Source organism: Hemitrygon akajei, chromosome 28, assembly GCF_048418815.1.
Source record: "Hemitrygon akajei chromosome 28, sHemAka1.3, whole genome shotgun sequence".
Lineage (NCBI taxonomy): Eukaryota > Metazoa > Chordata > Chondrichthyes > Myliobatiformes > Dasyatidae > Hemitrygon > Hemitrygon akajei.
The window spans coordinates 15733540-15756733 of record NC_133151.1 but is presented as its reverse complement, the minus strand read 5'-3'; the positions used below and the strand labels follow the sequence as shown (position 1 = coordinate 15756733).

At 50.6% G+C, this 23194-nt stretch overlaps 1 protein-coding gene across 1 annotated transcript; it reads right to left on the bottom strand.

Moving 5' to 3' along the window:
• Positions 1-5236: 5236 nt before the first annotated feature.
• LOC140717610 (uncharacterized) lies at positions 5237-19734 on the bottom strand. Its single transcript, XM_073031181.1, has 6 exons — positions 18958-19734; positions 15571-15599; positions 11151-11312; positions 9877-9943; positions 8128-8235; positions 5237-6250 (listed from the first exon to the last, which is right to left on the bottom strand). The coding sequence occupies exons 1-6, from the start codon at positions 19732-19734 to the stop codon at positions 5444-5446; spliced, it is 1950 nt and encodes a 649-aa protein (XP_072887282.1). The 3' UTR covers positions 5237-5443.
• Positions 19735-23194: the final 3460 nt, after the last annotated feature.

Sequence of the window (23194 nt, the reverse complement as noted above, 5' to 3'; positions counted from 1 at the left end):
TCCGCGCGTGCGCAATTAGCGAGAGTGGGCGGATACACATGCGTAGAGACGGCATGGTGCCGGCATTCATCCTTCACGACCGGCCTCTCCGAACAACAATACGCATGCGCGACCTCTGCCGTGGCGACGTCGCTCAGAATCAGGTTTATTTGTCAGCCGCATGGGTCATGAAATTAGTTAATTTAGCAGCAGTAGTTCAATGCAATACATCATATAGAATAAGAAAATAATAATAATAAATACGTATATTGAATAGATTAAAAATCGTGCAGAAACAGAAATAATATACAGTACTTTTAGTCCCAACGCACGTAATAATTGCAGCAGTTCTGTCCACAGCTGATACTGTTCCTGCTTGGTTTCAGCCTGCGGGAGTAGATCATCAACATATTGGACCAAGCACTCGGGCTTTGAAAAGGGGTTTAACTCTTCCCCTAAGCTCTGGTGAAATAGAGATGGGGAATTATGTGGTGGGGCAGTCCCATGTATACTGCTGTCTCTGAAAGGTAAATGCAAACTTGTATTGACACTCTCTTTCCGGTGCAACAGACCAAAATCCGTTACTTATGTCGACAACTGTGAACCACTGAACTCTGTCATTCTGGTTGACGACCGTCTCTGGGTTAGTTGCTACAGTCGGGCCTGTTAATGGAGTTATTCAGCTCTCTCCATTGTCTGTTGTCAACCTCCAACTACCATCTGGTTTCCTCATTGGCCATATGGGTGGGTTATTAGTGGAGGCTGCCTGCCTCAGAACACGTTGTTGTACCGAACTCTCTATTACCTTACCTACATTTTGCTCTTTTGGGAAACAGATATGGGGAGAAGGCAAGGGCAGTGGGGATGACTGGGAGAATTGGATGAACCAGTGATTGAATGGCAGAGCAGACTTGATGGGACGAATGGCCTACTTTTGCTCCTATATCTTATGGTCTTACGTAGCTTCTGTAATTTGGGGTCTGGACCCTGCATGCACACCGTGGCAGTCATGCTCGCAAATGTCCCAGAGTTCAGTGAGATGATTTGCTGCACCATGTGATCGTTGCTCATTTCCCCCGGTTCTATCCACATTTCACCCATGCTCTCCTGCTAGGACCTGTACGTGGTGTACATTATTCATGCCAGTGGGTTCAAAAAGAGCAAACATTTCCAATGCCTTTTTAGACTCTGCAGTACAATGAGACACCAGGGTCCACAACTGTTCATTTGAGGCCCCTGGTTCTAAATAGTCCCGCTGTAATGCTGGTCCTTAAACCCCCGGAACACAGTCCATAAACAGAATACAAATTCACCTCTCCTTTGGTAACATTTGGCTAGAGCATCTACTGGGTCCCCTCTATTAACAACCATTATTGCTTTTTTCAGATCCTCACTTGTTCCCCCGCCACGTCGTTGTATATCTGGCAAAGCTGAGTGTATATTTAGATGCAAACAGATTATTATCAAAATCCTGTCCTCAGAATCGTCTAGGGCACGTGTTACTCTGATGACTAGTTGCTTGGAAAGCTTTCGTGGATCGTTTCCGAGCACACGTGTCCCAATATCCTTAGCAAGGTCTCTGCACTGCTGTACCCCGGACAGTGTGGTGTATGTTATATTCTGATTTTGATTTGTTCCCGCCTCTCTGATAGTAACTAGGAGTGCCAATTGTGCAGACGGTAGAACCTGCTCTTGCTGGTAGGGTGTCGGTGGGAATTCCTCGGGAAATGGTGCTTCGTAATGATCGTAACCGTATCTAGAAGCTTCATCTGCTAAATCATGCCAATCGATATCTCCATATTCACCTTCCTCCCCTTGTTCAGATCCAAAAACTTGCACCGAGTGTAAGAGTTGGAATGTTATGGTGAGGTTGTATAAGGCATTGGTGAGGCCGAATTTTCCTGCTCGGTCAGGGCATCAAAAGATGTGGCGAGAAGGCAGGTGTATGGGGTTGAGTGGGATCCGGGATCAGCCATGATGGAATAGCAGAGAAGACTCAATGGGCTGAATGGCCTAATTCTGATCCTATGTCTTATGGTCTTACTCTAACCGCTTCTCTGGCTGTTTTATGCGCTTCAATGCCTCAAGTGAGCCTCTTGCCGTTTGAAAGTTGATTCCATTGCATTCAATATTTAGACAATAACTATACTCAAATTAAAATATGGTTACTACTGTCTATAAAACAGTCAATAACCCGGGGTCCCCGCTCCTGAAAGTCCCTCAATGTGCCCAATGTGACTGCGTGCTCCCTCTCCAAGGACAGCCAGGCACAAGCGTATCCTCGGAAAAAGGGCAGGTAGTTGGCCCAGGCAGCATTTATTTCAAAAATATAAAAGTAGGGATGTGATGCTGAGGGTTTATAAGGCACTGGTGAGGCCTCACCTTGAGTATTGTGAACAGTTTTGGGCTCCTCATTTAAGAAAAGATGTGCTGGCATTTGAGAGGGATGATTCTGGGAGTGACAGGGCTATCATTCGAGGGACATTTGAGAGGGATGATTCTGGGAGTGATAGGGCTATCATTCAAGAAACATTTGAGAGGGATGATTCTGGGAGTGATAGGGCTATCATTTGAGGGACATTTGAGAGGGATGATTCTGGGAGTGACAGGGCTATCATTCGAGGAACATTTGATGGCTCCGAGCCTGCATTTGCTGGAATTCAGAAGGATGAGGGATCTCATTGAAACCTTTCAAATGTTGAAAGGCCCACACAGAGTAGATGTGGAAAGGATGTTTCCCATGGTGGGAGAGTCTAGGACAAGAAGGCACAACTTCAGGGTAGAGGGGTGTCTATTTAAAAAGGAGATGCAGAGAAATTTCTTTAGCTGTGGTGTGGTGCATTTGTGCAATTTATTACCACAGGCAGCTGTAGTGCCCAGGCTGTTGGGTGTATTTAAGGCAGAGATTGATAGGTTCTTGATTGGCCATGGCTTCAAAGGTTACGGGGAGAAGGCTGGGAGTGGGACTGAAGAGGGGAAAAAAGAATCAGACGTGATTGAGACTCGATGGGCCGAATGGGATTATATTGCTATGTCTTGTGGGAATCTTTGACCTGCAGACTGGTTGTTTCGCAATCTTTGTTATTGTATTGCTTTACATAAATCCCATTGTATTTCTGTGCTCTACTGTGAATGCCCACAGGAAAATGAATCTCAGGGTGGTATATGTTGCCATATTGATAATAAATTTACTTGGAACTTTACAGCCATCAGGCTCCTGAACCATCGTGGAAAACGTCAGTCACCTCAGCTCTGAACTGATTCCACAATCTCTGGACTCATTTCCAAAGACTCTCCAACTCGAGTTCGCAATATTATTGTTTAATTTTTAATTTGCACCATGTGCCTTTTGTACGCCGGTTATTTTCCTCTGAATGCCTGCGAGAAAACAAATCTCATGGTTGTTCCTGGTGACATATATGCATGTGTGTGTGGAACACCCTATCAGAGGTGGGGATAGAGGCAGATACACCAGGGACACTTAAGAGACTCTTAGACAGGCACAGGGATGATAGAAAAATGGAGGGCTATGAGGGAGGGAAGGGTCAGATTGATATTGGAGTAGGTGAAAGGGTTTGCACAGCATTGTGGGCTGAATGGCCTGGACTGGTCAAAGAACACTGAGGCTGTCTACAAGAAGGGTCAGAGCCGTCTCTATTTCCTGAGGAGACTGAGGTCCTTTAACATCTGCCGAACGATGCTGAGGATGTTCTATGAGTCTGTGGTGGCCAGTGCTATCATGTTTGCTGTTGTGTGCCGGAGCAGCAGGCTGAGGGTAGCAGACACCAACAGAATCAACAAACTCATTCGTAAGGCCAGTGATGTTGTGGGGGTGGAACTGGACTCTCTGATGGTGGTATCTGAAGAGGATGCTGTCCAAGTTGCATGCCATCTTGGACAATGACTCCCATCCACTCCATAACGTACTGGTTAGGCACAGGAGTACATTCAGCCAGAGACTCATTCCACCGAGATGTAACACTGAGCGTCATAGGAAGTCATTCCTGCCTGTGGCCATCAAACTTTACAACTCCTCCCTCCGAGTGTCAGACACCCTGCGCCAATAGGCTGGTCCTGGACTTATTTCCACTTGGCATGATTAACCTATTATTATTTAATTATTTATGGTTTTATATTGCTATATTTCTACACTATTCTTGGTTGGTGCAACTGTAACAAAACCCAATTTCCCTCGGGATCAATAAAGCATGTCTGTCTGTGCTGTAATTTTCTACCTTCTCTGTTCTACTTACAGGGAAGGACAAACACAGCCCAACACACACCGGTAACAATGGGGAGAGGCACGTGACAGGAGAGATTCACTGAGGTTCTGCTTCGAACCCCTGGACGGTAGTGGGGATACCACTCCCTCATACCTGGACATCTGCCCAAGAGGATTCATCGCATACCTGCAGCCCCACGGTGTTTTCTCCCAGGGGAATCCTTCGTGGATGACTCCCTGCGCCATCCGGTCTTTGGGAACATCCTGGGTTAGTGGAACACAATTCAGCTTATTGTCACTTTGCCCACTCCAGGCAGAGTCAGTGAATCCATAAGATATAGGAGCAGAAGTAGGCCATTTGGCCCATCGAGTCTGCTCCACCATTCAATCACGGGCTAATCCAATTCTTCCACTCATCCCCACTCCCCTGCTTTCACCTCCATACCCTTTGATGCCCTGGTTAATCAAGAACCTATCTATCTCTGCCTTAAATGCACCCAATGACTTGGCCTCCACAGTTGCTCGTGGCAACAAATTCCACAGATTCACCACCCTCTGACTGAAGTAATTTCTCCACATCTCTGTTCTAAAAGGACGTCCTTCGATCCTGAAGTTGTGCCCTCTTGTCCCAGACTCCCCTACCATGGGAAATAATCTTGCCATATCTAATCCATCCTCTTTTCCTGCCTAATTTTCCCAGGGTTTGACAAAAGATTCCTGCCCCGGTGCTGACCTGATTCATCCCTGCAATCCAGCAGATCCCACCCAGCCCCGCTGTCTGCACACATTCAGGTCCCTTCCACCTGCCGTTGGCCGACAAATCACATCTCTGTACCCCCACCCACCCTAATTCTCATCCTTCAACAGACTCTGTGTGCTGTGGCGCCTCCCAAACCCTGGGTTCGACTCCCACCTCTGCCGCTGTCTGTGTAAAGTTTACACGTTCCCCCCGTGACTGTGTGGGACAACTCCCCCCCCCCCCCAGGAGCTCCAGTACCCTCCCACCACAACGATGGGGTTAATTGTTTCCCCCAGTGTGCGGGTGAGGGGTAGTGGGGATCAGTTTGAATGTGTGGCTGAGGGTCAGCACGGACTCAGTGGGACGATGTGTCCCGTTCCGTGACGTATCCCTCTGAGAGTTGAAGAGGAATCAGCTGACTTTCCTCCCTGTGTGGCTGGAGACAGGAGGAGGGAGGGTTTGAAAGTTCGGGAGGTAAGGGGGTTGTTACGGGGTGAAGGTGATTAAGAGGGGCCACCCTTACTCCAGCCTTCCCGGCACTGGGCCTTGGGAGGCTTGGACTCCCTCCGGTCGCGGTCCTGGGGCTGAGGGGGCAGCCAGGCCAGGCCGGGGCGCTGGGTGGGGGCAGCCGTCACTACCCCATCCACTCCAGACCAACCACGGCCCTGCCACTGCGGCTCCTGCACGTCCGCCTCCCCGTCTCCGTCGTCCGCTGGTTGTTCACCCACCCACTGCTGGGCCCGGCGCATGGCCCGGCCCGTCTTCCCGCTCTGCCAGGCTGTGACGCGGTCCCCTGGTAGTGAGGGGAGGCCAGGCTCAGCTCTGCTCCCACCTTGGGCCCAGCGGCCAACAGCAGCCTCAGGTCTCACCCATGGATCGCGTACTGAAGCCCACAGCCTCGGGCTGGGGCATCGCTGCCGCCCGTCACTGGTGGCCTCCCACCGGCCCTTACCGCCCGCCACCGTCGGCTCTCCCTCGGGGACCAGGGGCCCGAACGGGTCGTCAGGAGTCAGCTCCAGGCTGCCAGGCACGCTCGGGCCCTGCTCCTGGGTGGTGGAAGGCCAGTCGGGGGCCTCAGTGTACAGGCCCCAGTCAGGCCGTGGGGCCTCAGACACCAATGGCCCCTCATCCTCCTCTTCCTCCTCCTGTTGTTGGCGATTGGCCCAGATTTCTGGGGCTGTGGGGCCAAATTCCGCGGGGCCTACAGTCTCCCACTCGGCCACCGACTGGTTGGAGTTATCGATGTCCAGGAAGGCTGTGGGCTGCGGTCTAGCCTCACCGCAGCAGAGCCTCGGCCTCAGCACCCGCTCCTACAACAGAGAATGGCGGGAGGTTAGGGAGCCGTTCGGTGCAGAAAATGGCCCCTCAGCCCATCACCTCCTGCTGGCTATGGACCCCCATCCCAGCTGGTCCCATCTGCCTGACTTTGACCCATGTCCCATCAAGCTGTCCCGCCACACTGGGCATGTTGGAGGGGTTTTGGGCACTTTGACTACAGAAGGACATGACAGCTGGGGAGATGGTCCGGACAAAGATCGCAAGATCATGGGAATGAACAGCTCAACGTACAAAGAATGTTTGACGCCTCTGGGCCTGTACTTAATGGAGTTCAGAAGAATGGTGAAATTTTACTGGCATTGGAGAGAGAGTGGGACAGTGGGATTAGTTTGGGGACTGACACAGGACTGTGGGGAGAGAATGGGACAGTGGGATTAGTTTGGAGACTGACAGGTGGCTGTGGGGAGAGAGTGGGGCAGTGGGATTAGTTTGGGGACTGACACAGGACTGTGGGAAGAGAATGGGACAGTGGGATTAGTTTAGGGACTGACACAGGACTGTAGGGAGAGAGTGGGACAGTGGGATTAGTTTGGGGACTGACACAGGACTGTGGAGAGAGAGTGGGGCAGTGGGATTAGTTTAGGGACTGACGCGGGGCTTTGGGGAGAGAGTGGGACAGTGGGATTAGTTTGGGACTGACACAGGGCTGTGGGGAGAGAGTGGGACAGTGGGATTAGTTTGGGGACTGACAGGACAGTGGGGAGAGAGTGGGACAGTGGGATTAGTTTGGGGACTGACACAGGACTGTGGAGAGAGAGTGGGGCAGTGGGATTAGTTTGGGGACTGACACAGGACTGTGGAGAGAGAGTGGGGCAGTGGGATTAGTTTGGGGACTGACAGGACTGTGGGGAGAGAGTGGGACAGTGGGAATAGTTTGGGGACTGACACAGGGCTGTGGGGAGAGAGTGGGACAGTGGCATTAGTTTGGGGACTGACACAGGACTGTGGAGAGAGAGTGGGGCAGTGGGATTAGTTTGGGAACCGGTGACCCCCGTTTCCATTCAAGGGGTCAGTGTGGACATGGTGGAGGATTACAAATACCTGGGGATACGAATTGACAATAAACTGGACTGGTCAAAGAACACTGAGGCTGTCTACAAGAAGGGGCAGGGCTGTCTCTATTTCCTGAGGGGACTGAGGTCCTTTAACATCTGCCGGATGATGCTGAGGATGTTCTACGAGGCTATCATGTATGAGGATGATATGAGGATGTTGACCAGTGCTATCATGTTTGCTGTTGTGTGCTGGGGCAGCAGGCTGAGGGTAGCAGACACCAACAGAATCAACAAACTCATTCGTAAGGCCAGTGATGTTGTGGGGGTGGAACTGGACTCTCTGACGGTGGTAACTGAAAAGGGGATGCTGTCCAAGTTGCACGCCATCTTGGACAATGTCTCCCATCCACTCCATAATGTACTGGTTAGGCACAGGAGTACATTCAGCCAGAGACTCATTCCACTGAGATGCAACACTGAGCGTCATAGGAAGTCATTCCTGCCTGTGGCCATCAAACTTTACAACTCCTCCCTCGGAGTGTCAGACACCCTGAGCTAATAGGCTGGTTCTGGACTTATTTCCACTTGGCATGATTAACTTATTATTATTGAATTATTTATGGTTTTATATTGCTATATTTCTTCACTATTCTTGGTGCGGCTGTAATGAAACCCAATTTCCCTCGGGATCAATAAAGTATGTCTGTCTGGAACTGACATTGGGCTGTGGGGAGATAGTGGGACAGGGGGATTAATTTAGGAAGGTCTCTGCTCTTGAACAGTTCAGCGGGTTAAAAGCACTTTCCATCCTATTGTCTGCCCCGCCTCCCCAGCTGCTAACTGAGGAGACTCACGGTTACTCTCTGCAGCCCACAGATGGTTTTCTCCGTGCTGGACAGTCTGTGAGTGAGATCACTGATCCTCTTATTGAAACTCGTCCTCTCCTCTTCCATGTCTGAGACCTAGAACGACAACAGGCCGAAGGTTGAAGATTCAAGATGGTTTCATGTCATTTCCAGTACAGGAGCATAAACGAGAGCAAGCAATTGTTACTCCGGATCTGACGCAGCACTAAAAACACACACAATAAATATAAATACATAAGATAACTGAAATACATAAACTCTTCCCATCTCTCTTCAGATTTTGCAATGGATGATGAACCCATGAACACTACCTCAGTATTTTTTTCTCTCTTTTTGCACGACTTACTAACGTTACGTATATTTCTAATAGTAATATATAGTTTTGTTAAGTTATTATGTATTGCAAGGTACTGCTGCAACAGAACAAAATAATTCATGTCAAATGCCAGCGATGTGTATCTGATTGTAAATCAATGAAAGTGACGCCAGGCAGAGGGACTGCCTCTGCAGTGGGCAGTCAAAACCGCCCAGCGCAGCTTTATTACAGAACAAAGCTCAGTGCAGGCCTAACTCACTCACGATCGGCCTAACCCATCCCTTCCGCATGGCCCTCCATGTTTCCATCATCCATGTGCCTATCGAAGGGTTTCTTAAATGTCCCTGATGTGTCTGCCTCCACCACCACCCCATCGAGGAGAAAGGTAGAGTGAGAGGGAGTGCGCAGGAGGGAACGAGAGACAGAGAGTATGAGAGAGAGAGAGAGAGAGAATGAGAGGGAGAGTATGAGAGGGAGAGAGTATGAGAGAGAATGAGAGAAAGAGAGAGAGAATGGGAGAAAGAGTATGAGAGAGAGAATGGGAGAGAGTATGAGAGAGAGAATGGGAGAGAGTATGAGAGAGAGAATGAGAGGGAGAGTATGAGAGAGAGGAGAGAGAGTAAGAGAGAGAGAGTATGAGAGGGAGAGAGTATGGGAGAGAGAATGAGAGAAAGAGAATGGGAGAAAGAGTATGAGAGAGAGAATGGGAGAGAGAATGAGAGGGAGAGTATGAGAGAGGAGAGAGAGTAAGAGAGAGAGAGTATGAGAGGGAGAGAGTATGGGAGAGAGAATGAGAGAAAGAGAGAATGGGAGAAAGAGTATGAGAGAGAGAATAAGAAAGAGAGAGTATGAGAGGGAGAGTATGAGAGAGAGAATGGGAGAAAGAGTATGAGAGAGAGAATGGGAGAGAGTATGAGAGAGAGAATGAGAGGGAGAGTATGAGAGAGAGGAGAGAGTATGAGAAAGAGAGCATGGGAGAGAGTATGAGAGGGAGAGAGTATGAGAGAGAGAATGGGAGAAAGAGTATGAGAGAGAATGGGAGAGAGTATGAGAGAGAATAAGAAAGAGTATAAGAGGGAGAGAGTATGGGAGAGAGAATGAGACACAAAGAGAGAGAGAATGGGAGAAAGAGTATGAGACAGAGAGGGGGAGAGGGAGAGGTTCATCAGTAAGAGGGTTAAGGGTTACAGAGAAGATGGGGTTGAGGAATAAAGTTCGTATAATGGACACGATGGCTGAATGGCCAAATTCTGCTCTAATGTCCTTTTGAAGGGAATCTCCAAGCAAAACTAATCCTTACCTGAGGTCCAAGAGAAAAGGACAGGGATCACGAGGTCCATTTGGACGGTGCTGGGTGCTTCTCCACCTTTTGGTATCTGAGAGCAAGAAGTCCCCCCCTCCCCGCCCCCTCTAACACTCACCATCTGCTTGAGTTGCTTCTCCATGGCCCGGTTGCCCTGCTGTGCACGAGACAGGTGATGCTGTAACCTGCAGGATGGAGATCGAGGTACAGGTCAGACCTAAGCCGTCCCTCTGCAGGGCGAGGCAGCATTGCCACGGCAGCGACCCCAGTGCGATGCCACTCCTGTCTGTAAGGAGTTTGCACGCTCCCCACCACCACCGTTACCAGATGCTTAAGATACAAAAGTCGTTTATTTGTTACAGTGAGATGTGCCGTTTCTGTCCATGATCAACGCGATCAGAGGATGTGTTGGGGGCAGCCACGCCATCTGGAGCCAACAGAACGTACCCACAATGACACAGAATACAACAAGCAACAAAGAACACCCTCGCACCCACCATCTCTGAGTAAATACCTAACTCTGACATCCCCCCTCGACTTCCCTCCAATCATCTTAAACTAATGCCCCCCCCCTTTTCCACCCTTGGTAAAAGTGTCTGGCCGTCCAAAGACGAGATCCTCCTTTGCACTAAGTACTGGGACAGTACAGGCCCTTCAGCCCACAATGCCGTTCTGACCCTTTAACCTACTCCAAGATCAATCTAACCCTTCCTTTCCAATTAGCCCTCCATTTTTCCATCATCCACGTTTCTATCTGAGAGTCTCTGAAATGTCCCTGATGTATCTGCCCCTACTACGCCCCTCAGTGGGACGTTCCACACCCCCACCCCTCTCTGACACCCCCGCCCCCAATACTTACTTCCAAACACCTTAAAATTAGCCCCATGGTATTAACTATTTCCACCCTGGGAGAAAGTCCCTGGCTGTCCACTCGATCTATGCATCTTATCATCTCATACACCTCCATCAAGTCACCTCTCATCCTCCTTCACTCCAGAGAGAAAAGGCCGAGCTCACTCAAACTATCTACATAAGACACACTCTCTAACCCAGGCACCCTCTCTAAAGCTTCCTCATCCTTCCTGTAATGAAGCAAGCAGAACTGAACACAATACTCCCAACTGTGGTCTAACCAGGGTTTTATGGATCTGCAACGTTACCTCACGGCTTTTGAACTCAATCCCCCGACTAACGAAGGCCAACACACCAAACACCTTCTCAACCGCCCAAACAACTTGTGCAAAAAAGAGAAAGTCTGCAGATGCTGGAAATCCGAGCAACACACACAATCTGCTGAGGAACTCGGGCAGAGTCTATGGAAGAGAGCAGACAGGCGATGTTTCGGGCCGAGGCCCTTCAGCAGGGCCTTCCCGACTTTCCCGGTATGGTTACCTGCAGAACATCTCCCCGAGGTCGTCATGTTCCACCTGGGCTCGAGACAGCTCAGAGTCCTGGTATCCGTCACCAGACCCGAATTCCCAGTCCTTCTCTTCCACCCGACTCGAGGCGCAGGCCGGACAGGGGTGTCTGTCCTTGTTCTCTTCTCGTAGGACCCTGGGGTGGGCACAGGTCCAAGGTCAGTGTAAAATTTAGAAACATAGAAACCCTACAGCACAATACAGGCCCTTCGACCCACAATGCTGTGTCGAACATGTACTTTAGAAATTACCTAGACTTTACCCATAGCCCTCTATTTTTCTAAGCTCTATGTGCCTATCCAGGAGCCTCTTAAAAGACCCTATCGTATACACCTCCACCACCATCGCCGGCAGCCCATTCCACGCACTCACCACTCTCTGCGTGAAAAACTTACCCCTGACATCTCCTCTGTACCTACTCCCCAGCACCTTAATCCTGTGTCCTCTTGTGGCAACCATTTCAGCCCTGGGAAAAAGCCTCTGACTATCCACACGATCAATGCCTCTCATCATCTTATGCACCTCTATCAGGTCACCTCTCATCCTCCGTTGCTCCAAGGAGAAAAGGCCAAGTTCACTCAACCTGTTCTCATAATGCATGCTCCCCATACCCGGCAACATCCTTGTAAATCTCCTCTGCACCCTTTCATAGTTTCCACATCCTTCCTGCAGTGAGGTGACCATAACTGAGCACAGTACTCCAAGTGGCTGATCATCCACACTGCCTAGAGCCTTACCATTAATGCTATATTCTGCCATCATATTTGCCCTACCAAAATGAACAGCTTCACACTTATCTGGGTTGAACTCCATCTGCCACTTCTCAGCCCAGTTTTGTATCCTATCAATGTCCCGCTGTAACCTCTGACAGCCCTCCACACTATCCACAACACCTCCAACCTTTGTGTCATCAACAAACTTAGTAACCCATCCCTCCACTTCCTCATCCGGGTCATTTATAAAAATCACAAACAGAAGGGGTCAGAGAACAGATCCCTGAGGCACACCACTGGTCACCGACCTCCATGCAGAATATGACCTGTCTACAACCACACTTTGCCTTCAGTGGGCAAGCCAGTTCTGGATCCACAAAGCAATGTCCCCTTGGATCCCATGTCTCCTTACTTTCTCAATAAGCCTTGCATGAGGTACCTTATCAAATGCCTTGCTGAAATCCATATACACTACATCTACTGCTCTACCTTCATCAATGTGTTTAGTCACATCCTCAAGAAATTCAATCAGGCTTGTAAGGCACGACCTGCCCTTTACAAAGCCTTGCTGACTACTCCTAATCATATTATACCTCTCCAAATATTCATAAATCCTGCCTCTCAGGATCTTCTCCATCAACTTACCAACCACTGAGGTAAGACTCACTGGTCTATAGTTTCCTGGACTATCTCTACTCCCTTTCTTGAATAATGGAACAACATCTGTAACCCTCCAATCCTCCGGAACCTCTCCCGTCCCCATTGATGATGCAAAGATCATCACCAGAGGCTCAGCAATCTTCTCCTTCGCCCCCTACAGTAGCCTGGGGTACATCCCATCCAGCCCTGGTGACTTATTCAACTTGATGCTTTCCAAAATCTCCATCACATCCTCTTCCTTAATATCTACATCCTCAAGCTTTTCAGTCCGCTGTAAGTCATCCCTACAATCGCCAAGATCCTTTTCCGTAGTGAATACTGAAGCAAAGTATTCATTGAGTACCTCTGCTATCTCCTCCGGTTCCATACACACTTTTCCATTGTCACACTTGATTGGACCTGTTTAAAATCAAAGTACGCATTTGCTCATTACAGGAAGGATGTGGAAGAGGGTGCAGAGGAGATTCACTAGGATGCTGCCTGGATTAGAGAGGGTGCAGAGGAGATTCACCAGGATGCTGCCTGGATTAGAGAGGGTGCAGAGGAGATTGACCAGGATGCTGCCTGGATTAGAGAGGGTGCAGAGGAGATTCACCAGGATGTTGCCTGGATTAGAGAGGGTGCAGAGGAGATTGACCAGGATGGTGCCTGGATTAGAGAGGGTGCAGAGGAGATTGACCAGGACGCTGCCTGGATTAGAGCGTGCAGAGGAGATTGACCAGGATTCAGCCTGGATTAGAGAGGGTGCAGAGAAGGTTCACCAGGATTCAGCCTGGATTAGAGAGGGTGGAGAGGAGATTCACCGGGATTCAGCCTGGATTAGAGAGGGTGCAGAGGAGATTCACCAGGATGCTGCCTGGATTAGAGAGGGTGCAGAGGAGATTCACCAGGACGCTGCCTGGAATAGAGAGCATGTCTTGTGAGGAGAGGCTGAGCAAGCTGGGGATTTTCTCTCTGGAGTGAAGGAGGATGAGAGGTGACTTGATAGAGGTCTACAAGATGAGAAGAGGCCTACATCGGGTGGACAACCATAAAGTTTTTCCTGGGTGGAAATGGCTAATACGAGGGGGTGGAATTTTAAGGCAATTGAAACAAATTATGGGGGGGAGGGGATGTCGGAGGTAAGTTTTTTACACAGAGAGTGGTGGGTGTGTGTGGAACACCCTGCCGGGGGTGGGGGTAGAGGCAGATACATTGGGGACATTTAAGAGACTCTTAGATAGACACATGAATGGTGGAAAAATGGAGGGGTATGTGGGAGGGAAGTGTTAAGATTTGGAGAGGGTTACGATTTCAGCACCGCATTGTCGACTGAGGGGCCTGTATTGTCCCTGTATTAGTGTAAAGGAGGATCAAGTTCTTGAGTTCCTTAACCCATGGAATTCAGTACCTAAAGCTATAAGTGATGCAGACTGGGTTAACACCTTCAAACGGCAGCTCAGAGCCTGGAGCAACGCACTCTGAATGCTGGTGGGGCTCAGCGGGTCAGGCAGCATCTCTGGAGAGGAATAAATGGTCGATGTTTCGGGCCGAGACCAGGATCGGAAAAGAAGGGCAAAGGAGTGAGAGTAAAAAGGTGGAGTGGGGGAGGGAGGAGTACGAGGTGAAACCGGGGGAAGGGGAGAGGGTGACATTAAGAGCTGGGAAGTCGATCAGTGAAAGGGATACAGGGCTGGAGAAGGGGGAGGGCAGAAGACAGCGGAAGAAAGAAAGGGGGGAAGAATACCAGAGGGAGCTGATGGACAGGTAAGGGGATAAGCTGAGAGGGGGAAATTGGAATGGTGAAGGAAATGAGCGTTGGCCATTAGCCGAACTTAAGACATCGACGTTCATACCATCAGGTTAGAGGCTATCCAGACGGAATATGAGGTGTTGCTCCTCCAACCTGAGTGTGGCCTCATCGTGGCAGTAGAGGAGGCCATGGACTGACATGTTGGAATGGGAATGGGAGGTGGAATTGAAATGGGTGTCCACTGGGAAATCCTGCTTTCTGTGGCGGACGGAGTGAAGGTGCTCAACACTGAGCTCAAAGCCTATTTATTTAACCTTAGATTCAACTAAAATAGTAATGATTTGCATTTACTAATGTCTTTTATACATTATGTCTGTATTTTTGCATTGTAAAGCACTTTGAGCCGCATCGTTTGTGCGTTAAATACTTTGTGTATATGTTATTCAGTCTGAAAGACGCTTAAACGTGTGAACAGAAAACAGGCTTCCAGCGCAGGCAGTCAGAGAGGAAAGGGCAGGAGTAAAGTGGAAACACAAGAGAGTCTGCAGATGATGGAAATCCGAAGCAACACACACATAAAATGCTGGAGGGACTCAGCAGGGTGGGGGGGGGGGGGGGAGGAAGATGGACAGTCAATGTTTCCGGTTGAGAATCTCCAGCAGGACTGAAAGGTTGACTGTCCATTCCCCCTCCATCACTGACATTGACGGTTCCTCCTGCACATTTGTGCTGCTGGAGGTTCTGCAGAAACTAATTTTCCCAGAGAGCAGAGAAAATCCAGGCAGGATGAGGGAACGGAAAGAGAGTGCTGGATGTGTGGAGTAGGCTGCCTGGGATGGAGTGGAGTCCGATACATTACACAGAGACATGAAGAGCACTGGGTGTGTGGAGAACGCTGCCTGGGGTGGGGGTAGAGGCCGATACAGTCGGGGCTTTTAAGAGACATTTGTATAGGCACAGGGATGTGGGGGAAATGGAGGGACATGGGCATCCTGTTGACCGAAGAGACTCGTTCAGGTGATCATTTGATTACTAATTTAATTGGTTCAGTACAACATTGTGGGCCGAAGGGCCTGGTCTTGTGCTGTACTGGTCTGTGTTTGGGGGGGCTGAAAGTGCACACAGGAGGGGGAGCGAGAGATACAGGGAGAAGCCAGAAAAGACAGTTTGGGGCCGAGGGGCCGAATGGCAGATTGATTTCTCAAGGGGAGGGACTGGATTGAGTCAGGCATTAGATACATCATCGTTCTACCTCCTGACAAGCCTACCAACACGAGGAGGGTCCTTACTTTGGCTGCAGAGGGTCTGTCAACAGCTCCTGTAGAAAGACAGAGAAACTGGTTATCAGCCCTGTAACCTCGCCAGTAAACTCTTCCCATTACCCCGGTTTTACAATCCTTCCTCCTCTGTTGCTGGGTGCTCTGATCCCACCCCCACCTCTCCAGGCCCCTTTCCTCTTGCTGGGCACATCCTGGGACATCAGTAAACTCGCCACACAGCCAGAGGTGCAGAACCATCTTTGAAACATCCCCATTAACCCACTGGTGGCCTGGTATCACAGGTATTCCCTTTCTCCTATCCACCTGTTCCCCATAACTTCCGACCAACTCTTTATTCCTTTCCCACTTCTGGCAGAGGGTGTCTGACCTGCTGTCCTCTCCACAGATGCTGCCTGACCTGCCGAGTGTTTTCACTACCGTCTGCACTCCGACCGGCCAATCTCTGCCGTCCGGTGCTGAGCCTGCCTCAAACTTCAGCAGGTCCTTCCCTGAACCTGAAAATGCTCCTTAAGCTCTTCCACTTTGACAGTGGTTTAAGCCTTCATACCTCCTTCTGCTAGTTAGTGCAGAGTTTAAATTAAACTTATTATCCAAGTACATATATGTCACCATTGACAGGTGCCAGGATGGAGATAAGTCTCTACCAAAGGAGGTGTAAGGCGCTCCCTCCCTCCGCTGGCCTGCAGGTCACCCTTGGGCAAGGGGTAGCCCCTGATTAGCCTCTTGATCAGGGTCACATGGACCCACGGGGGCAGGTGGTGGATGGTCGTACAAGCAGCCGGTCCATGTCACAAGTTCAGGTGATGCAACCACTGACGCCAGGCGGACGAATCTCTGAAGAGTATTGATAATGGCTGGGGTCACCTGTCTTGTAAAGACATTGCCCAGAAGGAGGCAATGGTAAACCAGTTTGGTAGAAATATTTGCCAAGAGCAATCATGGTCCTGGGAAGACCATGGTCGCCCTGGTCATACAGCATGGCACATAATGATGATATCATATGACATGGCACATAATGATTATGTCATATCACGGCACATAATGAATCAATAATTCTCAATAAATACAAAGAAGCGAAAAGAAATAACAATACTAAATAAATAAGCAATAAATATTGAGAATGTGAGATGAAGAGTCCTTGAAAGGGAGTCCGCAGGTTGTGGGAACAGTTCAGTGTTGGGGTGAGAGATGTCATCCACACTGGTTCAGGAACCTGATGGTAGAGAGGTAGTAACTGTTTCTGAAACTGGTGGTGTGGGTCCTGAAGCTCCTGTACCTTCTTCCTGATGGCAGCAATGGAAGAGAGCACGGCCTGGGTGGTGGGGGTCCCTGATGTTGGAGGCTCCCCTCCCGTGACTACGCTCCGGACAGATGTGCACAGTGGTGGGGAGCGTTTTGATTCGATGGACTTTCCCGTTCAAAGCCGTGACACAGCCAGTCAATTTTTGTAAACGAAAATCACAGTCAGGTATTTTGTTACGTGACTTTAAAAGTGTTGTCACATCGTTAAACCAACACCACAAAAAACACAAAAGGCCCTGGGGAGTGTCGGAGAACGGAGGAACCCACAAGTGCGGGAAAGCTCCCTGAAAGTGGCGTCACAGGTAGACAGGGCGGTGATGAAGGTCTTTAACACCTTAGTCTTCATCGGTCGGGGCACTGAGCACAGGAGCTAGGATGTTATGTTGCAGTTGTACAAAACTTGGGTCTCCTGCATTGAGTTTTGGTTGCCCAGTTATAGAAAAGATGTTATGAAGCTAGAACGAGCGCAGAGGAGATTTGTAAGGATGTTACCAGTACTTGAAGGACTTTATTCCACAGGAGACTGAGAAGTGACTGTATGGAGGTTTATAGATCCATGAGGGACACAGATAGGGTGTAGGAGGCTGAGGGGTGACCTTATAGAGGTGTTTAGAATCATGAGGGACACAGATTGGGTGTAGGAGACTGAGGGGTGACCTTATAGAGGTGTGTAGAACCATGAGGGACACAGATAGGGTGTAGGAGGCTGAGGGGTGATCTTACAGAGGTGTGTAGAACCATGAGGGACACAGATAGGGTGTAGGAGGCTGAGGGGTGACCTTATAGAGGTGTGTAGAACCATGAGGGACACAGATAGGGTGTAGGAGGCTGAGGGGTGACCTTATAGAGGTGTGTAGAACCATGAGGGACACAGATAGGGTGTAGGAGGCTGAGGGGTGACCTTACAGAGGTGTGTAGAACCATGAGGGACACAGATAGGGTGCAGGAGACTGACCCAGCTGTAACCCTTTCCTGAGACTAAATTAGACAGGAATCTTTGTGCTATGGATTGACCAGAAGACATTGGAGCAGAATTAGGCCTTTCAGCCCATCGAGTCTGCTCTGCCATTCCATCATGGCTGATATATTATCCCTCTGAACCGCATTCTCCTGCCTTCTCCCCATAACTAATCAAGAACATATCAACCTCTGCTTGGCCTTCACAATGCCCATGTAATAAATTCCAGATTCACTACCTTCTGGCTGAAGAAATTCCTCTAAAAGAAACTCTTTTCCAAATGGCTGTCCCTTTATTCTGAGACCGTGTCCCCTGGCCCTAGACTCCCCCACTATAGGAAACATCCTCTCCACATCCACTCTATCTGTGTCCTCTGGTCCTAGACTCCCCCACTATAGGAAACATCCTCTCCACATCCACTCTATCTGTGTCCTCTGGTCCTAGACTCCCCCACTATAGGAAACATCCTCTCCACATCCACTCTATCTGTGTCCTCTGGTCCTAGACTCTCCCCCACTATAGGAAACATCCTCTCCACATCCACTCTATCTGTGTCCTCTGGTCCTAGACTCCCCACTATAGGAAACATCCTCTCCACATCCACTCTATCTGTGTCCTCTGGTCCTAGACTCCCCACTATAGGAAACATCCTCTCCACATCCACTCTATCTGTGTCCTCTGGTCCTAGACTCCCCCACTATAGGAAACATCCTCTCCACATCCACTCTATCTGTGCCCTCTGGTCTTAGACTCCCCCACTATAGGAAACATCCTCTCCACATCCACTCTATCTGTGTCCCTCTGGTCCTAGACTCCCCCACTATAGGAAACATCCTCTCCACATCCACTCTATCTGTGTCCTCTGGTCCTAGACTCCCCCACTATAGGAAACATCCTCTCCACATCCACTCTATCTGTGCCCTCTGGTCTTAGACTCCCCCACTATAGGAAACATCCTTTCCACATCCACTCTATCTGTGTCCTCTGGTCCTAGACTCCCCCACTATAGGAAACACCCTCTCGAATGGGGTAGTTCAGGCTAGATGGGCTGAACAGTCACCAAAGGCCACAAACACTTCAAGTCATTGGGGGGGGGGCAGAGAAGTTGCCAGCATCCTCAGCCCTCCCTTCCTTACCTGGGACATGTGCTGGCTGTCAGAGCGTGGAGTTGCTTCTCCCTCCAGCATGAGTGAGGCCTCGGGGCTGGAGTCGGAGTCAATGAGCAGCCTGGAGTCGGGGCCTCTCGGGTTGCGATGTGGGTGGCACCGGTGGGGTTCCGGCTGCTCCCCCTGCTGTTCCACAGGCTTGTTCGGCCCGGTTCCGGGCTCTGGCGCCACAGTCCTTGGCCTCCCGGCGTAGGCCTCGTCCACCTGCTGCTGCCGTCCGTCCGGCTTGTCCGTGGGCACCGGCCGCTGGGAGAGGGCACTGAGCGTGGCCGGGCTCAACACCCGGGTGGTTATCTCGTCCAGGAAGCGGGAAAACTTCACCCTCTGCCGTACCATCTGCTCCCTCGCCTCTGTCAGCCCTGCCGCCTGAGGGCCGAAGCCTCCCCTCGGCTCTGCCGGCACTGCCTGGGGGACCGGGCCCCACCTCACCGACATCACCTCCATCGATTTTGCCTTCCTGAGCCGCTCGGAGCCAGGGCGTGCCCCATGGCAGGCGGCTGGCATACCCTCCTCCTCCTCCTCCTCCTCCAGAGCGGAGGACCCGGTCTCGGCCTCGGCCTCGCCCAGGCTCCGCACGTCGGCCCAGGATCGCGATTGCCGCCGGCCCCTGGCTCCCAGGCACCGGGCTTCCCGGCCACCGTCCGAGGAGGAGGAGGAGGAGGAGGAGAAGCCGAACTCCTCGCCCCTGCCCTGGGGCCGGCCGCCTAGCCTCTTGGCCTCCGAGTCCTGCCTGGGTCGCCTCTCCATTGGCTTCTGCTGGCTGGACCCCTCACCCTCCTCACGGCCCCTTTATAAAGCCCTCGCCTGGACCGTCCCCCCACATACCCAGTCCTCCCTCCCTCTCACAGCCTCCAGAGCTGGCAACACTCCATGGGCAGTGAGCCGTGGAATGTCCTGCCAATACCCATCAGTGCAGCATGAAGGAATCCAAGCGTGAACTGGCCATGGCTCCCGGGGGGAAGGTCTCTCTCCGAGTCCCAAACTCTGATATTGTGTGTGTGTGTCTCTCTCTGTGTCTGTATGTGTCACTGTGTGTATGTGTGTGAGAGAGCATGTATGTGTGTGTATACGTGTGTCTGTGTGTGTCAGTATTTGTGTGTGTGTGTGAGAGCGTGTATGTGTGTGTAGGTATTTGTGTGTATACGTGTCTGTGTGTCAGTATTTGTGTGTATACGTGTCTGTGTGTGTCATTGTGTCAGTATTTGTGTGTGTGTGAGAGCGTGTGTGTGTCAGTATTTGTGTGTGTGTGTGTGAGAGCATGTGTGTGTGTGTCAGTATTTGCGTGTGTGAGTGTGTATGTGTGTGCGTGTGTCTCAGTATTTGTGTGTGAGTGTGTGTGTATTGTCAGTATTTCTGTGTGTTTGTGTGTGTGTGTCTGTATTGGAAAATGTGAGGTTCACTGAGCAGCCACAAAGCCATTCAGCCCATCGAGTCCTTGCCAGCCCTCACTCCCACAGTGTGCTGTACGGTGCACGGCGATGTCCAACATTCCACAGCAGATATTCCAGACCACCGCTGCCTTAGAGATTTGAAGATTTAAACTTTTGGTTTCAGATGGCGTGGCTGAAGGTAGGTGACAGACGACCGTCGGTTCACAAAGCAAGGTACAACTGAACACATCATTCGTAACACCTTTCCCATGGAAAATTGCGGTCAACGATCATCAGCATCGACGAAGAGGCGGGCGAGGATGAGGCCGACTCGAGGATCCAGGCGCGCATCTGTGCGCGAGGCCGAGGAGGAGTTGGGCCGCGGGAGGCAGACGAAAGCGGGAGCAGGGGAGCCCCGGAGCCCGTCCACCTAAATCAGGAGCGAGGCTGGATCGATGTTAGCACCAGGCCCATTTGGAAAGTTTGGATGCCGGCCGGAACTTGGCTGCAGGGCCCAGGCCTGAGAGCGAGGAACCGCCTGACGCTTGGACGATTTAAACGCCGGGCCAGATGGACTGAAAAGGCCGGGTGATGGGTCCAGAGGGGAGGGGGTCAGGCCAGTTCTGCTCGCTTCTCTGCCACGTTTACTCTGCTGTGGCCTGTTCTGAGCTGCGAGCTCCGCGATGTTTTGCTCCACTATCTGAGGCTGTGGGCCTGCCCCCGGGGCTGCGTGTCTACGGACTCGCACCCGTTCTGAATGCTGTCACTTGCTTTTATTGTTCGATCATTTGTGTTTTTCTCTCTCTGCACACATTGGGCGGTTTTGGTCTTTTCTAAAAGTGGGTTCTTGCAGGTTTCATGTCTAGAGGATATGAATCTCAAGCCTGTATAATTTATGACACTAAGTGGTGGAGGAACTCAGCAGGTAGCATCTATGGAAAAGGCCACCTCCACCAACCTGAGTGCACCCCTCATCGTGGCAGTAGAGGCCACATGACAGTCCACGGCCTCCTATATTCGGCCCTGACAAGAAACGTCGAGTTTATTCCCCTCCACAGATGCTGCCTGGCCTCAGTTCCTCCAGCGTTTTGTGTGTGTGTTGCTCCAGATTTCCAGCATCCGCAGACTCTCTCGTGTTTGTAATTTATACATAACCTGATAATGAATGTATTCTGAAGTATTCTACTGTATGTGACTGCGTGGCAGATGATCATCCCCCACCCCGTGAGGAGCCGCTGACTGCTGGAGGCTCTCTGCTGACCTGTTAGCCCTGTATCGGGCAGCCAGCGTGAAAGGACGCTCGGGGCCAGGGTCAATCGATCGCCGTGGCCCCATTCAGTCAAAAGCCGGCAGGGTCCGCTGCGCAGCCAGACGCGACTTCGAGCCATTAGGAGCCCTGATGCCGGTGGCTGCGGGACGGGAGGTGCGTGAAATGGTGCGGGTGGGACACAGCTGCGTGTCAACTCTCCAAACGCAACAATATTCTAAAAAAATCAGCAGGGAAAACTAAACCTCAGAAAATACCCGGAATTCAAGATTGCTTGATGCCATTTCCAGTACAGAAGTGTAAAAGAGAGCATTACTCTCTTTCTAATTGTTACTCTGGATCTGAAGCAGCACAAAAATAGTAAAAATACACAAGATAGCTTATTTACACAGTGCTGTGCAAAAGCCTTAGGCGCATATACAAACATATATCGCTAGGGTGCCTAAGACTTTTTACACAGCACTGTAGTAATTTTATGTATTGCAAAAAAAAAACAAATTTCATGCCATAAGTGAGTGACGATGAACCGGATTTTGATACCGCGGTGTCTCTATTGTGGACTGAGATGGGAAAACCAGAAAACATGGGAGCAGAATTAGGCCATTCAGCCCATCGAGTGTGCCCCACCATTTCATCATGGCTGATCCTAGACCCCATTCAATCCCATAATACCTGCCTTCTCCCTCGATGCTCCGACCCATCAGGAAACTATCAACTTCTGCTTTAAATATACGCACGGACTTGGCCTCCATGACAGTCTGTGGTTTGCGTTCCACAGATTCACCACTCTCTGGCAAGAGAAGAAAATTATCCTTACTTCTGTTCTAAAGGGTCGCCCCCCTCAATTTTGAGGCCGTGGGAAGTGGACAGGGAGAGGGGATTCATGGTTGGGGAGAGGGGAGGGAGCGAGAAGCACCAGAGACATCCTGTAATGATCAATAAACCAATTGTTTTGAATCAAATGACCTTGCCCGATGTCTTGGGGCTCGGGGTGTGTCTGCATTCACGCCACCATCCCCTGCCACCTGTCCCACACCCCTCCCACGGTGCTCCACCCTCACCGTTTCCAACACCCTTTTGCTCCCCCCCCCCCCCCCCCCCCGCCAGATTACAAACCTGCTCTCCGATCCACATTGACAACCAGTATTGTGCAAAGGTCTTGGGCACCCTAGTTACATGCATGTGCCCAAGACTTTGCATGCTATTGCAGATTGGTTGTATGTCCATACAGTGACACAAGGGGACTCTGACAGGAAATGATAAAGCAGTGGTGGAGCTGGTAGGTGGAGGCGTTGATCAGCCTCACTGCTTGGGGAAAGGAACTGTTCTCAAGTCTGGTGGTCCTGTGTGGATGCTCCTGTTGGGAGTGAGCAGAGCGAGTAGGATCCTTCATGATGTTACTGGCCCCTTTTCTGTACAAATATCCCTGATGGCAGATAGGCTACTGCTTGGCACAGATCAGGGGGTATCAGTGAGTGCCAACGCAGACTGGGGGGGACTGCTTCGTCAAGCTTCTTTGATCCTCTATTTTGCGGTGACTGCCCATTGCAGTTTGATTTCCCATTCTGAC